The sequence below is a fragment of the Equus caballus genome, chromosome 18 (assembly GCF_041296265.1).
Source record: "Equus caballus isolate H_3958 breed thoroughbred chromosome 18, TB-T2T, whole genome shotgun sequence".
In the NCBI taxonomy this organism is placed as follows: domain Eukaryota; kingdom Metazoa; phylum Chordata; class Mammalia; order Perissodactyla; family Equidae; genus Equus; species Equus caballus.
The window spans coordinates 12,536,265-12,554,213 of record NC_091701.1 but is presented as its reverse complement, the minus strand read 5'-3'; the positions used below and the strand labels follow the sequence as shown (position 1 = coordinate 12,554,213).

Below are 17,949 nucleotides of genomic sequence, written 5' to 3'. Positions count from 1 at the left end.
CCAAATGCAAGTTGACCACTTTATCTCGTGCGCAAGGGAAGTAACAGCCAGATATGCATTCCTGGAGATAAAAATGTCTGAGTGGGACTTAGGAAGAAACTGTACAGTGTTTCCTAAATTGTGTGTTTTGTACTTTATGGAAGATTTAAGGGATTTTTTCTGGTAACATTGACAACGCAGGACTTTCACATGACGTGCTGTCTTGGTATAAGATGCTACTCTTCTGAGAGTTCTTTCATTTACAAGCACACTTATACTTTTATTATTTCGTTTGATCCTCCAGCCATCCTATGGGCAAACAGGGCAACCACTGGCTCCCCAATTTGCAAATAGGGTCGCTGAAGCACAGAGCAACGAGCAGGGCTGGGACCAGGCTGAGCGAGTCACCAGCCATTGCAAGTACAGCATGCTGCCCCATCTTTATTTAAAATGCTGATATTTTGTTCATGACAGGCTTTTTGCCTTAACTTTGGATTTTAAAATATTGTGTTAAAATTTATCTTGATTGCTGAGTCTTCTGCACTCCAGGCCAGCGCCTCAGCTGGCTCGCTCTAGTCCCGGCCCTGCAGGCTGGATGCATTAGCTTGAATCCTAAGAAGTATCCATTTATTGCATGTCAAAAATGGACAAATATCAGTAATTTCGTATGGTTCAACCTAATGGATCCTCCCAGGAGGCAGCCCTGAGGGCTCACGCGGGTCTCCGTGTTGTGTGTAGCCGCTTCATTGCTCTCCGCAGCTGTCCTCAGCCTGGCTGCGCTGGAGAACCAGCATGGACTTTATTACAAGAGCCTTGGGCTGGAGGTGGGGATTGGCAGGTGTCTTTTCACAAAGCTCCTCTGATCCAAACCTCTGGATTACAGCTCCTGGATTAAACTGGGTTTAAGCCACGCCGCACAGGCAAGAGGCCCTCGAATCGAATTCTGGCGTCATCTCTTTCTAACTACAAGATGTGAGGCAAGTTCCAAGCTGGGAGCGTTGAGTAATATGCGTAAATGTCTAGCACAGTGTGTGGCACCTAATAAATCCTGGGTAACGGTTCATGATTCTATGAGCTCTTACTTTGTGCTGAGGTTCAGAGAAGTTAAGTCAGTCACCCAAGGTCACAGAGCAAGTTAATGAAAGAGTTGGGTTTAGGTCCCAGGTCTGTCTGGCCCCATAGCCAGAGCTGAAATGACTACACATGGCAGCCACTAAATGCTCCCTCCAAAGATGGTGGCACTAGGTAATTAGTCACAGCGTTTTGCAATGAGCCCCTTCCCCACGCCCGTGAATGAGGCCCGCCCTTGGTCAGAGCTGAGCTGACCAGGCAGACAGAGGAGGCATTGCAGCCTGAGGGAGTGGGTTCCCTGGCCTGGGGGTTTTGTCGTTCGCTCTGTCCCCAAACTTCTGACTGGAGCAGCCAGCTGCCTTCACTTCCTCACTTCCAACTCTCTCCTTTTAACTTTTTCTGTCCTGGCTTCTGCTCCTATCCCTCAGCCCAAACCAGTGACTTCCTGAACGTTGAAATTGTAGGCACCACTGGGGACCTCTGCTAGTGGGACATTGCCAGTAGCTCACTTTCCTGAGATTCTTTTCTCTTTTGTTCTCTGCCATGTCACAGGCCAAAGAAAGTGGCTTAGCTGGGCCCAGCCTCATTTCCTGCCAACTCATATGTTCCGAAGAGCCCGTAAGTCTCATGGTTCCCTGTCCCCAAGCCGTCCTGCCTCCGTGAGGCTGCGCTTGGAAAGCCCTCGCTTTATCTTGTTTTCCAGGTAAACTCCCAGCCATCCCTTTATGCCCAGATCTGATGTAAGGCTCTTGGGGGCACTCCCACCCCGCCCCCAGGCCTCTGCGGTCCTCTCAGGTGCTTTAATCACCTCTGCAGTGAGCAATTTCTGGAATTCGGCTGCATCCACATCCATGCTGCATACTAGACTGGGAACTCCTCTGAGGCAAAAGCTCTTGGCTTCATCTGCCTGGCACCCAGTAGGTTCACAGTGTCTCCAATGAGAATAACAGCAACAGGACCTTAGCGCTCATTGCCCGCCAGGTGCCATCCTAGCCACCTTCGGTGATTGAAGTCATTTAATACGCACAGCAATTCGCACCATCTTCCTTATTTTACAAAGGTGGAACATGAGGTGCTCAAAGCTTGAGTGACTTGCCCACCGTCACAGAGCTGCTACGTGGAGGAGGCGGAAACTGAGGGCCGGCACTGCAGCTCTTAGGGTCTGTGTCTCACCCACCATGCTCTGTAACCTCCTGGTAGAGAGGGCCTGGCAAGAAAGAGGTGGGGAGGGGGTTTCTCCCCTCAAGTTGCTTAGATCCTACTGGCACCAGAGCCAGCACACATGGGGACACGCAGAACATGGGAAAACTGTAAGGAGAAATATAATTAAATGCTGAAATGTGTGGTACAGAGCAGGGCTTCTCCAACTTGAAAGTGCACGTACATCACCTGGGGATCCTGGGCAGACTTGGATTCAGTCTCTATGGGGTGGGACCTGACACTCTGAATTTCTAACAAGTTGCCAGGTGATGCTGAAGCTGCTGGTCCAGGGACCACACTTTGAGAAGCAAGGGCAGAACCCCAGGGTAGAACCCCAGGGTAGAAGTGCATCAGAAGAGGGAGGTTTCAGTGTGGCTGGAGAGGTGCTGGGACAGCGAGCTGAGTCTGGGACGATGGCAGGGCCTGGATAAGCAGAGGGGAGGGAGAGAAACATCCTCCCAACTCATCCAGCTCCCTGTCCTTGGAGGCCCAGGAGAAAGAGGTGGTTTCAAGGACCTGTGACTTGTGCCCCCAATCCTCCTGGACTCCCCTTTTAACGAGCAGTGGCACTAAGCAGGAGCTCCACATGTGGATAGCTCGCTTTTGAGAAATGCCCAATCCTGATCACATCAGGAAACATTTTGCAAATTCAGAAATCGGAGCCAAAGGGAAGTGCTGTGTGGTCTACAACTGGCTGCAGTACTTAAATGGGAACAATATTTCTCCAAGTGGTTCCTCTTGAGGGGACCATTTCTGCTGGCCCCAGGACTTTGGCCACCTATAAAGCTTAGCAATGGAAAATAAGGAAATTTTAAAGGAGGAAGAGTCCTTGAACGGCCCCGGAGAAAGAGCAGCTCTCGAACCAACCATGTTCACCGCCATGGAGACCTTCGAGATCAATGGTAAGGTGCTACTCCCCAATAATGGTGTTGCCCCGTGATCCTGTCTGTTGGCCACAGAAGAATGGACAAGTCGATAGAAAGTCTAGCTTCGTACCAGGCTCTCATTAATACATTTCTAAAATGCTTCATTGTGGAGTTTGTGCAATGCTAGCAAGAGATGCTGTATCTTTAGCATTTAGTTGGGGTTTTTTTTAGCTTCTCAATTCCTTTAAATTGTATTTAAATATTTTCCCTTAGATTAATGCCAATGCTTATTATATACCCCTCCTTTTTATGGGTGTCTTATCCTGACGCACAGGTTGTGTGATGAAATGGCAATACAAAACAAGAAGGATGAAAAAGTTCCCCCAAACTGAAGCCCAGAGCCGCATGTTTATTTCATGGAATTCCTTTAAGTTCTTTAAGATGTCTTCTGTTAGAACTATTGTGTTTATCAGAGAGCGCTTTCTGCATTTCGTGTTGGCTAGGATATGTTCATAGCTTCGTAACCGTTTGTCTCAGATTAAACTCAGGTTTTAAAAATCCAGTCCACGTTATCTTTATTTTCTCCCTCAGCATTACACAGGTGGTGCACTTTTTAAATCCAGAATTTGTAGCATTTAAAGTCACCAGCGAGCACTTTCCAGAGGGGATCTCTGACTCTCCATTCTAGAATATCCTCTTGGACTCACCTTCCAAGTCCATCAGTCATTTCCCCTCCTAATCTTTTCTGGAAGTTGTCTGTTCAGGAACAATTGCAGCTCTGTCCCCTGGCCTCACTGTCCCTCCCATCCAGCGTCTGTCTGCGCAGGTCGCCAGCTGGAATTGAGGGGTACAAAGACAAACGGTTGGTGCCCTGCCTTTGGGAATTTCCAGCGTGGTAACAAAGAAGGTGTGTACGCAACTGACTTTAACAGTTGGTGGCTATTCAGAGCTTTGGGGAGTACAGCATTCTGGACACAGGGCTCCTCAAGGTACAGAAAATGCTCAAGCGAATTCAGCCATCAAACATATTCAGCACCTACCATGTGCTGGGCTCTGCACTCAGTACCAGGGGAACAGACCAGAATGAACACGGCCTCTGGCCTCAGGGAGCCTGCAGTCGTGTCAGTGCCAGCAGGAGGTAGGCAGGGTGAGCCCGCCACAACCTGACTGTTTCTGTACAATTCATCATGGGCTGTGACGGATATTCACACAGGACATTGTGGTGGCATCTAACCTGGTACGGGCCCTGGACAGCTGAGACCTCTTTAAAGTTTAACGGATAATGGAGGTTAGTTAGAGAAAGGAGACGGTGGCTAGGGCAGGGGTAGGGCACCACATGTTTACAATATATTCACAAGGACTATTCAGAGAAATACAAACAGCTCCACTCTGTTGGGCCAAAACTGAGTAAGGAAGCCGAGTGGGGACGCAGACTGGGATCAGCTCATTTGGACTTTATCTTGGGGAAAATGGGAAGCTTGGACGGCGGTGGGGTTGGGTTGAGAGACATTCGTTTGGATTTGAGATTACTCACTAGCACAAATGGAGGACCAGCTGGGAAGAGTAATGCTGAGGACAGAAAGGAGCATGGCAGCAAGAGATGCTGAGAGGCAGTGGTTTTAAGGAAGGAAAGGAGAGAATGCTCTGGAGAGATGTTAGAGGTCAAAGTCAGTAGGACTATAGCAATGGGATGGGCAAGTGAGAGAGATGCAAGGGTCTAGGGTGAACCCCAGAGTCCTGACCCGGGTCATGGATGCCACAACTAAAAATCTAACCAGAACCCAAATCACTCCAGTTTGGATGGAACCTTTTCCTGCATGTACTGACAACTTTCTGTCTTCTCATACAATCATAGAACATATGGAACTTTCTAGATGAGTGCCCTTATGGACAGTAATCACTGAGAGGCTCTGTGACATAGTGTCCCCCTCAGGGGTTACTGAGATGAATAAAACAACAGATGGCCCCTGACTTATGATGGTTCGACTTAGGATTTTTTGATTTTACCATGGTGCGAGAGCGATATGCGTGTGATAGCAACTGTACTTCGAATTTTGAATTTTGGTCTTTCTCCGGGCTAGCAATATGCAGACGATACTCTCTCGGGGTGCTGAGCAGTGGCAACGGGCCCTGGCTCCCAGTCAGCCCCGTGAGCACGAGGGTGAACCACCCACACACTTACAGCCATTCTGTACCCATACAACCATTCTGTTTTTCACTTTCACTACACTATTCGATCAATCACATGAGGTATTCAACACTTGATTATAAAATAGGCTCTGTGTGAGATGATTTTGGCCAACTGTAGGCAAACGTAAGTGTTCTGCGCACGTTTAAGGTAGGCTAGGTTGAGCTAGGATGTTGAGCAGGTGAGGTGTATTAAATGCATTTTTGACTTAATGATATTTTCAACTTACGATGGGTTTGTTGAGACGTAGCCCCAACATAAATTGAGGCCGAGCTGTAGTTGCTTGAGCACTAAGTGGCCGCAGGCGTCTTCACTTTACTTATTTTTGTCTGCCGAAGATTGCTTTAGTTTTCTGGAGAGGCTCGACATGGCAGGGGCTCTTGCTGCCATAGAGGTCCCACACAACCCCAGGTCTTTCCTTGTGAATCGGTGTCAGTCCCATCTCCCCTCAATGGGGGAGCCTTGAGCTTGAACGGGAGATCTTTCATTCGTCCCTGTTGACGATATCATTCTGAGACGTGCTCCTTTCTACCTCTGTGAAAATTACGAACCCCTGTCTGGCTGGAGTCTTCCTGTCCCTCCCCTGCCGTGTCTGGTCCCTCAGGGACTTCTGCTCCCACATTGGCAAGCAGGTCTGTGGGACGTCGTCTCTCTGGACGTCTCACCCTGAACCCTCAGCTATTTCAGGCTTCACATCTTTCTCCATGATACGTCTTCAAATTTCAGTCCAAAGAACATTCTCCTTGACAGAGAAGACCCCAAAGGTACAGCTAGAGAAGTTACAGGTGATGTTGCTGTTATTTATTTTAATTAGGCAGTGGGTCCCAGCAGTGGGCCTAGCTGTCCCTTCTTCCTGCTCTAAAGATAATTTTAAACATCCTCCGAACAGACCTTAACCCCCAGAGTCCATTCTGAGTCAGCCTTGCTGATGTGACTACTGTCATTTCGTGTCATTGTTCTGACTTAGTTCTTTGCTGTGTCACTATTTCTCAGCACTTTTAAGCATCTGGCTTTACCCTAGAGTTTTGTGGGGTTTTTTTTAACTTTTTATTGTGAAACAGTTACAGATTCACAGAAAATTGCAAAACACGTACGGGGAAGTCTCTGTGACCCTCGACCAGTGTCCCCCAGTGACAACACCTGGCACAGCTAGAGGACAGCCTCATTACCAGGAAACTGATGCTGGTGCACCCCACAGGGTTTATTTAGGGTTCACCAGTTTTACAAACCCTCCTCTGTATGTATGTATATGGTTCTCTACAATCTTATCCTGTGTATATGTTTGTGTAACTACCACCAAAAAGCAAGACACAAAACTGTTCTATCACCACAAAAGTCTTTCTCATGCTCCTCCTTTCTAGCCACACATATCCCTCCCTCCCTCACCAGCAATCACTCTCCCTGGAAACCCCTAATACGGTCCCTATTTCTGTAATTGTGTTATTTAAAGAACTTCATATTAATGGAATTACACCATATGTAACTTTTTTAAGACTGCCTTTTTTCCCATGGCATAATTCCCTTGAGATCCATCCAACTTGTTGCATGCATCAATAGTTGGTTCCTCTTATTAATGAGTGTTATTCCATGATATGAATGTTCCACAGTTTGTCTAACCATTCACCCACTGGAAGACGCGGATCGTTTCCAGTGTTTGGCTGTTACAAATAAAGCTGCCATAACCACTCATGTAAAAGTTTCTGTGTAAGCGTAAGTGTTTATTTCTCTGGGATATGTGCTTTAAGTGCAATTGCTGGATTCTAAGTGTATGTTTGGGTTTACAAGAAGCAGATGATCTATTTTCCCAGCGTAGATGTCCCATTTTGCATTCCCACCAGCAATGTACAACTGGTCCGGTTATTCTGTTTCCTTGCCGGTAATTGATATTATTACTGTTTTTATTTTAGCAATTCTGGTAGGTATATGATAATGATATCTCATTGTAATTTTAATTTATATTTTCCTAATGGCTCATGATGTTGAATATCTTTTCATGTGCCTATTTGCCACTGGTATATCCTCTTCAGTGAAATATCTCTTCATGTCTTTTGCCAATGTTTTATTTGGATCGTTTGTCCTTTTACTGTTAGTTTTGGGAGTTCTTTATATATTTGAAATTCAACTCTTTTGCCAGATACGGTTTGCAAATATTCTCTCCCAGTCAGTAACTCTCCAAGCCTTTTCATCTTCTTAACAGAGTCTTTTGCAAAGCAAAAATGTGTAATTTTATTGAGGTCCAACTTATCAGTTTTTCCTTTTATGGGTTGTGCTTTTGGTGTAACGTCTAAGAACTCTTTACCTAGCCCTAGGGCCCAAAGATTTTCTCCTATGTTTAATTTTAAAAGTTTTATAGTTTCACATGTTATAATTAAGTCCTCATTTCATTTTGAGTTGATTTTTTTAATAAGATGTTGAAGTTTGGGTCAAGGTTTCTTTGTTTTGTTCTGCCTGTGGACGTCCAATTGCTCCAACATCATTTGCTGAAAGGCATCCTTCCTCCATTAAGCTACTTTGGCACCTTTGTCAAAAATCAGTTGGGCATTTTTATGTAGTTCTATTTCTGCATTCTTTATTCTGTTCCTTTGATCTATATGTCTATTTCTCTACCAATACTACACTGTCTTGATTACCGTAGGCTTATTGTAAGTCATGACATCAGATAGAGTTATTCCTCATATTTTATTCTTTGTTATCAAGTTGATTTTAGCTATTTTATGGCTTGTGTTTTTCCATATAAATTTTAGTATAAGCCTATCTATACATACAAAAAACCTTGCTGGGATTTTGTAGGAATTGTATTGCACCTATAGATTAATTTGAGGAGAATTGACATCAATCCATGAACATGGTATATCTCCACATTTTTTAGGTCTTTAATTTTTTAAAATCAGGGATTTGTAATATTCAGCACATAAATCCTGTATAAATTTTGTTAAATTTATATCTAAATATTACATTTTATTTGGAGCCATTGTGTTTTAATTTTGAGTTCCGCTTGTTTCCCAGTGGTATATAGGAATATGATTGCATACAACAGTGAGAACAGACGTCTTTGCCTTGTTCCCAAGCTTAGGAGGAAAATATTCTGTCTCATCATTAAGCATGATGTTAGCTTTAGATGTTTTGTAGATGCTCTTTTTTTTCTTAAGTTGAGGAAGTTCTCATCTATTTCTAGTTTACTGAAAGTTTTTATTATGAATTTGTTATTTATTATGAGTTGTAATTATGAATTATAATTATGAGTTTTATGATGAATTGGATTTTGTCAAGTGCTTTTTCTGCATCAATTATATGATTATATGATTTTTCTTCTTTAGCTAGTCGATATGGTGGGTCATATTGATTGATTTTGGGATATTGAACCAGTCTTGCATACCTAGAAATTCCATTAGTCATGGTATATAAATTCTTTTTATATGTTTCTTGAAATGGCTTATTAGTATTTTGTTGAAAATTTTTGTGTCAAATTTCATGAGAGATATTGATCTTTAGTTTTCTTTTTTTGTACTGTCTTTGTCTGGTTTTCATATCAGGATAATCTAGAACTCAAAATGAGTTAGGAAGTGCTCTCCACTCTTCTGTTATCTATAAGAAATTGTATAAAGTTCGTGTTAGTTCTTTTTTAAAGTTTTGTTAGGATACTCCAATAAGATCATCTGGGCCTGGATATTTCTTTTCAGGAGATTTTAATTACAAATTAAATTTATTTAATAGTTATAGATATTCATCTTATCTATTTTATATTGATTGACTATTGGTAATTTGTGGTTTTTGAGGAATAGGCCCATTTCTTCTAAGTTGTGAGCATAAAGTTAATATTTCCTTTTTTGTTTTTTTTTTTTTTTTGCTGAGGAATCTTAGCCCTGAGCTAAGATCTGTTGCCAATCTTCGTTTTTTGCTTGAGGAAGATTAGCCTTGAGCTAACATCTGTGCCAGTCTTTCTCCACTTTATATGTGGTTTGCCACCACAGCTGCCGGACTAGTGGTGTAGGCCCATGCTAGGGATCTGAATGGACAAACCTGGGATGCCAAAGCCAAGTGTGCCAAACTTAACCAGTACACCATGGGGCTGACCCCTTGCCTTATTTTTTTTAATGGCCGCAGGATCTGTGGTAATAGCCCCTGTTTTACTCCTTATATTGGTGATTTGTGTCTTTTTTCTTTTTGTCTTTATCTGTCTTGCTACAGCTTTATCAACTTTATTGATTTTATTCAAAGAACCAGCATTTTGTTTTATTAATTTTCTCCTTTGTATTTGTATTTTAAATCTCATTGATTTATGCTCTGATCTTTATTATTTCTTTTTTTATGGTTGCTTAGGGTTTTGCTCTTCTTTTTTAGTTTCTTGAGGTAGGAACTTAGTTTGTTGATTTGAGACCTGTCCTTATTTAGAATGTAGGTATTTAATACTCTAAATTTCCCTCTTGGTGCTGCTTTAGCTGAATCCTATAATTTGATATGTTGCATTCTTTCATTCAGTTCTGGCCTTTTTTTTTGAGACTTTCTCTATGGTTCATGCATTATTTAAAAGTTTTTAAAAGAAATTTTCAGGTGTTTGGAGATTTTCCTGTTGCTACCTGTTGTCGATTTCTATTTTGATTGCATTGTTAGAGAACATACTCCATACGACTTCATTTCTTTTGCATTTTGTTGAGGTTTGTTTTATGTCCCAGGATATGGTTTATCTCGGTGAAGATTCCCCATGAGGTGAGCTCAGGCCTTGGGGTTAGATGGAACAGGGGTCACGTGCCTGCTGTGCCAGCTTGCCTTCTCTGAACCCCAGGTCTTCCTCTATAGAAGGAGGTGGTAAGATCTACTTTGCAGGATTGCTGCAAGGATCGGAGATGATGTTGGTCCCTGCCTGGAGCAGGGTCGGTGTTCAGTCAGTGTCACTGTGGGAATCACAGGGCCTTCTGCAGGCTGGGCCCCTGCCTTTGGATGCTCCTAAAGAGGGAGACAGCTGGCATGGGAGAAAGACTGCAGCTGGAGCCACTGCAGTTCTTTGTAATGCCCCAAACTGGAAGCAGCTTGTCTATAGGGAAATGCTTGCATGGACTGCGGCTTTTGTCTTTAAGGAGTATTAGGCAGCTATTAAAATGAATAGTTCAATCTCTCTTTACAAAGAAAACTAGAGGAATGGCCACGGAAAATCATTCATTGCAGAGAGCAATATGCTATATTATATGTAATATGATATCATCCGTGTAAAATTAAAAGAAAAAAACAGTCTATCTAGGAGCATATGGGTTTGCAAGTCTCTGAGAGCAAGGGGGACGGGAGGAAGGCCACACGGCAGAATGCTAACAAGGTTACCTCAGCGGGTTAGAACCTCAAGGGACGGAGGTCTCCTGAGGTCCCTAATTACAAGATTATTAACCTTTGTAATTCTCTTTACATTGTTTGGTAAGTTATATTAAGCACATTTTACTTTTATAATTATAAAATCTAAAGAAAAAGAAAACAAAGGCCTGGACATGAGTTCCATACCTGCATCTTATTACCTAATAGGCTTTTCAACTTCTCCAAACCTCACTCATTGTTTGTAAAATGGGAACAAGCCTCCTCCTCTTACAATTTTGAAATTTACATATGTTAATTCATTAATTCATCCAATAAACATCAGTTGAGAGCCACGGGTGGCCAGGCACTGTGCTGGGGCTCCGACAGTGACGTCACACCTGGCTTAAGGACAGTATTCTTCCAACTAATGCTGCATGGCACCGGGATTGTGTACCACAAATGAGCAACCAACAATGGTACTTCTTATCTTGTGGCAAGAGGAGGATTGGGGAAAGATTTAGGGGGAGTGGGCCTTTGTGTCTCTTCCCTCGACCTCACCCGGAGCCCTCTGCTCATACAAAGGGGATCCGGGCACCGGTTGGGGCACCCTGCTCTCTGCCCTCTGCAGCAGCCGCCTTTTTCCCACATTGTGTTTCAGATCCAAAGCCCAAGAAGAAATATGGGATGAGCTGCTTCCTGGCCATGGTGTCCATCTACCTGGTTCTGCTCACTGCGGGTGCCGGGTTGCTGGTCGTGAAGGGTAAGGCAGTCTTGGTCCTGTCCGGCGCCTCCTGGGGTGACTGAACATGGCCCCATCAGACACAGGGCTCGGGTTGAGTGGAGAGCTCTGGATCCAGTGCTGCCCACCCACTGGGAGACAGTTCTCAGTCCCTGAGCAGCCACAGTGATGGAGGCAGGAGGGGACAAGCAGAGAAGGGAGTGTGTGTGTGTGTGTGTGTGTGAAAGAGAGAGAATGCACACGTGAGCCTGTGTGTGTCTAAGTTAGGAAAAGGTACAACAAATCCACACGCGTATGCCATGTGCATCTCACGCCAGTGACTCCCCACCTCTGAGTGAGAAGGGGCTTTGTTGATCAGTGTTCATTTTAATGTGATTTTGCTTTCAAAGTGTTCCCCATCCAAATGTTAAGGTCATGCAGCAATTCCATCAGCAGACACTGGGGTCACTCAAGAATGTCACGTGCCCCATTGTCATAAACACACGTCACATGCATATTAAGGTCAGACAGGATTGGGTCAGACCAGCATATTAGTTGTTGTGCATTCACGCCTAGAGCCCACGTAAAGCTCTTAATTGCTTGAAGGTTGAGGGTTGATTGTGACGCAGTGGGGACGTCTCTAGACCAGGCAGGAATGTGCTATGGACCCATAATGTCTTGCCTGAGTGTGGAGTGCACATGTGTAAGATATAGAAAAAGCTCTGTGCTCACGCTGGGTCCTCACAGCACGTGAAATGTGTGTTTACGTATTCAGGACATCCAGAAGTGATACACACATGACGCAAGAATGTCAAGGATATGCTCAAATGCCCCAGGCTTTAATGAGGTCCCTAAAAGAATGTTGTGGGGGGGGGCGGGGTGTCCAGTTCTGAATCTGCAGAAGCGGCTCTGGGCCCTGGAGATGCAGTTCGCCGATGAAACGCCGGCCACTGGGGACAGCCCGTCGTTCTTTTCGTTCCAGTCAGCGCACGCCCCACGCCTGGCTGGGGGTGCACCGAGGCTGCAATTCCTGCAGGCCCAGCTCACCGACGTCCGTGTCAGACAGGAGCACCTGAAGCAACAGGTGGACAACTTCACTCAGAGCCCAGGTTTGGCCCCCTCCCCTCCAGACTGGGACTCCTCAAAGGAGGATGGGAAAGGAGGAGCTGCTGCTTCAGGGGCAAGGGGGTCTGTGCACCTGAATCCCCTTCCTTGGCAAAAGGGGCTTCCAGAATCCTGGCCTGGTATGGGACTGTGGTGGCCAAGACATGGGGTGAGAGCCCTATGGGGTGGGCATAAAGTTACAGGCCCCATAGGTGATTGCAGACAGATCTCGGGGAGACAGCAGGGTGAAGAACTTAGGACCAAGGACCCTGTCCAAGCAAGTGTGACCCCAAGAGCCATGGGCTGGAGCAACCAGCTCAAGGCCAGGTCTGAGTGACACAGGCCTTAGATTGATCCAGAATGTTTAGGCGGGCAGGTAAGATGCAGAGCTGGGGGTGATTCCCAGGATCACGCCCATGCAGCCAATGAATATTGGTCCATGGCTAAGAAGAGTAATGGTGGGCACTGAGCCAGTCCAGAGATGCAGGGACCTTGGTGGGGAGAGGACTGCTGGACCTGTTGGGGGTGGCTTAGATGGTAGGGCTGCAGGCAGGAGAAAACAGAGCTACAGGTGGAAAGAACAGGGGTCCCCCTTTTTTCACTTCCCTCTAGGCTTTGTGGTTGGGCTAAGTGAGGTCACGCCGGCCCATCTCTCAGGCTGTTCCAGGATAGGAAGGGCTAATTTGGGCAAAACCAGCTCTTAGGTGTGACCTGACTGTCAGGGTTTACACTGTTACCTGGAGCTCCACTTCCTTGCTCTGGCGCCTGTGTCTGGGGCAGGCTGAGACTCAAGAGGGTGATCCCATGGCCGGGGTCCTGCACCCACGGAAACGTATGCTGGACATGGGGTCCAGGAGGGATAACCCCTCCGAGAGGCTGCAGTCTCCCCAGTGAGCATGGATGAGAGCCGAGTCAGGATGCGAGGAGAGGTGACACCTGTGGCAGATGGGCAGAGTCCAGGCTGGGATGCTCAGACACAGGGAGTATCTCCCTCTCCCTTGAGACATGAAGGAGTTCATTTAGGTCAACACAGGTTCCTTTCCTTTAACTTGAGGCACTTCCTCAGCTGGTTTGGCTCCGTAGTCTTCTAACAATGTGGGGTGTGTTCAGGGGGATCTCAGCTCTCTTTCCACACTTCTGCAACTCCTGGGGAGCTCCAGGTGTTTGGCCCCTGTCATCCAACCCCGCACATCTGCTCAAAGCCTCTGCTGCTTACCGCGGAGGGCTCAGCCTTCCGACACTGAGCTGGGAGCTCTGGGTGCCTACCCCCACGGCTCGGCCTGCCACCCACTCTCCTTCCCTTGCAGAGCGGTTCCAGATCAGAGGTGAACCAGGCACTCCAGGTGGATTCATTTCCTCTCTGGCTCGTCCTGCCCTCTCCCGACCTTCCCCAAGGGCTCCTTGGCCTGTGCCTTGCTGGGCCTCAACACCTGACCTCAGCTTACCTCCCCTGGTCCCCAAAGCCCCCCCACAAACTCACTCGTCCTCAGTTGGGTCTCCTCTCTGCCCCCTGACCATGCTTGGATCCCCAGCTTCTGGGTCTTTACCCTGCTCCTTGCCGGAAATGGGAAACGGCTTCCCCCCTCCAGCCCTCCCATGCAAGCCTAGCCATGTTCCAAGTCCAGCCCAAGCGCATCCCCCTCAGCCAGCCTCTCCCCCAGGCTTCCGAGTGCAAGCGCAGCTCCCCTCTGTTTCCCATAAGCACTCTTTCCAGGTGCCTTTTACCTAACACTTAGTGCTTGTCACCCCGTCTGGCTGTGATCATTTCTAGTGGTGCACGGCTCATCTCTCCTACAAGAACGTAAAGATGTGGGGAGGGTGTGTAACATAATACGTCCCGAGTTAGACTCCAGATGCTGAGCCTCAAGGAGCCGGGCCACCATACAGAGCTGGGACAGCCTGTACAGCCTGAGGTGGCAGGGGGACATGCTGAGGGCCACAGGATCCTAGGGGCTCGCCCTGGAAAACCCCTCCGAAGGGCCTGGATCCATCTTGTCAACAAGTGGGCACTTGTCCCAAAGTGCCAGGGGCAGAAGGCTCTGGCCTTGATCCACCAGGAAGAGGCACAGCTCTGTTAGGGGGCCTGCCATAGCCACTGGCTATGAACGGGGCCAAGGAGGCCAAGGGGCACCATGGAGCCACAGATGACAGCTGGTGGCTGCTGGCCCCTTAATCTTTTCTTGCCTGCGTGTCTGGACTACATTCTGAATTTCTTTTCCTTTCCAGGCCTCCCAGGACCCAAAGGTCCTCCAGGAATCAAGGGAGAGGCAGGTGAGTAGGGGCTGGGTATGTGCACCAGCACGTACAACAGGCTTTCTCAGAGACAGGACAGAAGCCTGCAGATGCAGACCCACTCCAGAGTCTAAACACCCAGTGGGGTCTTTAAGAGAGGGAGACCGGCCCGGTGGGACACCTGGATGAGCTGGGATGCTGGGAAGTCCCCTGCCTCACAGGGAAGGCACCCAGGTGGGGCTGGAGCAGGTGGATGCTCCAATCTTCTCCTCAGTGCCCAGGAGTCCAAGCCTGTGAGCATCACTTGGGGAGTCAAGTGCACCGGCCCAGCAGGGACTCTAGAGTCTGACACCGTGGACTAGCTCTGTGACCTTGGAAATGTTCCCTTACCTTTCCCAGCCTCAGTTTCTTTGTCTGTGAAATGGAGATGAGAGTGCTTCAGAGGGGCCTGGGGGATTAGAGGTCATGGTTAAAAGCCCATGATTGTTTCTGTCTTTTAGGCTGTAGCCTTAACCTGCCCAGCCATCTTACAGATGGCCACAAAACGGCTGGGCCAGAGAATCTGGGGCGCTCAGCTGCCCCGCTGCAGGGAAAACCCAAACCAGAGCCCTCAGCTGTCGCAGTCCGCTCCACTCTCCACCTCCCAGTCCCTGGTCCCCTGAGGGGTTGAGGTTGCTGAGATGTAACAATGCAAAGACAATAAGACGTTGCTAGAGGAAGAGCAGAATAAGAGGATTTGCGAGGAAGGGGGAAGTAAAGAAACCACGAGTCTCTAAGCCTCCAGCCCACTGAGGCAGAAAGAAAACACCGCCAGCTACAGAAGGCAGACATGTGGGGAGGGACAAGGCTTTTCAAGGAACTAGTCTTTAGAAGGAATTTAATAGAAAGGATCCCAAGGAGTCTCCTGTTCTAAGTCTGCAGCAGGGCTTGTTCCAAGGAGGTTTTCGAGGGGACAATGGGCAAATGGCAGGAGGAGAGTTTACACTGAGTGGGGGACACGTGCAGGCACCTGCACACCCATCCATGTGTGCACACGCGCTTGTGCACATATGCACTCCCACGTGCACATACACTCACATGCATCCACACCCACACACGCACTCCCACGCACTCCCACTCAGCCTCTGGAGCTCAGGGCTGGGTCACCCGTAAGGTGGTGGGTCTCCCTCCTTCCTCTTTTCTCCCAGAGAGGAAGCGAGTGGGCTGGGCGCCAGGAACTCACCACGCAGCCCCACACGGGCCCACCTGAAAGGGCTAGCCAGAATCCCAAGTTGCTCCATCATTCCTTCGAGAAGAGATGAGCCTGGAGCATCCCTTCTTCAGGACTGAGATAGGCGCTCACATCACACGCTCTGACAGAAGACTCAGCAGGGCTGTGCAATCTCACTAAAACCGGGCCACCCTTCTCCAACCCAGCACCCCCCTGGAGCCCATACACGTAAATCTGGTCAAAGAGGAAGGCTGCTGAGCTTCCAGGGGGAGCGGGGGTCAGAGCCCCTCTGTGCCCCCACCCAGCCCCAGAAAAGTCCTGTAATTCGGAAACTCCCTTAGCACCTCTCTCTCTCCATCCCCCCGTCTCTCCTCTCCCTCCCCCTCTTCCCACTCTCCTTCCCTCCCTCAATTGCCCTTCACACTTTCACTGTCCTGCTCCTGCCCCTCCTCCTCCGTGAAGCCCTCCCTGACTTCCCCCAAGCTCCAGGGACACCCTGTGCCTCCAGTCTGTGCTCCACACCCTAGCCTGTTATCCCTGTGCCATGCAGGAGGGAATCATCGTTCCTCAGTTCCATTTGTCCTGGGCACTGGAGCATAATTATGTACCTGCTAAAGATCAGGGGGTCATTTCCAGCGCCATTTTACAGAGGAGAAAATTGAGGTACTTAATTCTGACGTGACTTTTCAAAAGTCATCCAGTCTGTTGAGGGGCAGAGCTATGACTCCAATCACTTGCCTTACTCTGAAGCCTTCCTTCCACCACCACCCGGGGCACATTCCCAGGTGCTATGCCACCCCTTGGGAATAGAGCCAACACTGCTTGGAGTGGCTGGGGACTCAATAGTGTGTGTGCATGAGTGTGCATGCGTGCCTGTGTGTGTGTGTGTGAGAGAGAGAGATCTTCTCCTGTGGGCAGCTTGCCCAAGGCAGGGGTCTAGAATGTTGGCTGATGGCAGAGCCCAGACCACAGTGACTGAGCTCTCCTTTCCCTCTTCACAAGCCTCCAAGGACTCAAGGGTGCTCCAGGGAAGCAAGATGCTGTTGGTAACTCGTGCTTCCTCTGCTTGGGCTCTGCGAGGCCTTGGGGGAGGCCTGAGCCAGTTTCCCCCAGTCTCCCCTCCCCATAGTCAGCCTCAGGGGTTAACACCCTCCCACGGTCCCTTCCCTTGAGTCTGCTTGTACCTCGTCTAGACCACCCAAGAGAAGAGCTAACACATCCCCTACACTTCCTCTGGGAACCTCTTTCCCTTCTCCCCAGGATGCCCCTGCCCCATTGCCTAAGAACCCATCCCCTGGAGGACGGCGGGAACCCGCCTCACTGGCCATTCCCTTTGCAGGCACCCCGGGACGCCAAGGAGAGAAGGGAAGCAAAGGCGATGGGGGTCTCACTGGCCCAAAAGGGGAAACAGGAGCCAAGGGAGAAAAAGGAGGCCTGGGTCTCCCAGGTAAGGGCCGCGTGGGGTCGGCGCTCGCCGGGAGCCTGAGGGGCTGGGCACCACCTCTGCGGATCGTGTCTATTAAGTGTCCTTGAGGGCAGGGCTGTGCTCTGCTCATGGGCATCCCAGGAGTACAAAGTGGGCCCTTCTGCCCAGGAGAGAAGAGGACAGGGATGTGAAAGCTAACAGCAATGTGAGAGGAGCAATGATTTCATGCCAGGCACAACCTGTGACAAGTGGGGACACAGGCAGGGCTAGGAGCTCAGAGGAGCAGCTCGCAGTGAGGGCTAAGGGCCAGATTCCGGGAGGGGGACTTCAGGCGCCTAGAACCCCCATTGATGGCAGGTGCTGTCTCTAGAGCAGGGCTTCTCCAGCTGGGGGCCATGGCTAAGATCCATCTGGGGCACTTGTTCACAATGCAGGTCTGGCCCAACAGTCTATATTTCCAAGGCCCTGGGTGACTCCGACCGTGGAGGTCTTGGGCACGCTCTGAGCAGCGCTGTCCCAGGCGCTTTGCTAAAGACGAGCATCTTCCTGTGCCTGGTCTCTTGGCCTCTTGTGGCCATTGGGGCGACTGGGGCTGCAGCCAGGAGAATGAGGGCTATGGAGCTGGTGGGCTTGTTTGGCATCCCTGCTCTGCACCTGTTCCCCTGTGACACCAGG

The 17,949-nt window shown here is 48.5% G+C and overlaps 1 protein-coding gene across 1 annotated transcript in view; it reads left to right on the top strand.

The window, feature by feature from the left end:
• The first annotated feature begins 862 nt into the window (after window positions 1-862).
• The window catches only part of MARCO (macrophage receptor with collagenous structure), a 32,920-nt gene continuing 15,833 nt past the window's right edge, over window positions 863-17,949 (top strand). Inside the window, exons 1-7 of the mRNA XM_005601449.4 lie at window positions 863-956; window positions 1,603-1,668; window positions 1,754-3,152; window positions 11,243-11,344; window positions 12,190-12,411; window positions 14,633-14,677; window positions 17,188-17,295. Of these exons, the coding sequence (XP_005601506.1) occupies window positions 3,044-3,152; window positions 11,243-11,344; window positions 12,190-12,411; window positions 14,633-14,677; window positions 17,188-17,295 (586 nt within the window). The 5' untranslated portion in view covers window positions 863-956; window positions 1,603-1,668; window positions 1,754-3,043. The remainder of the gene's footprint in view (window positions 957-1,602; window positions 1,669-1,753; window positions 3,153-11,242; window positions 11,345-12,189; window positions 12,412-14,632; window positions 14,678-17,187; window positions 17,296-17,949) is intronic.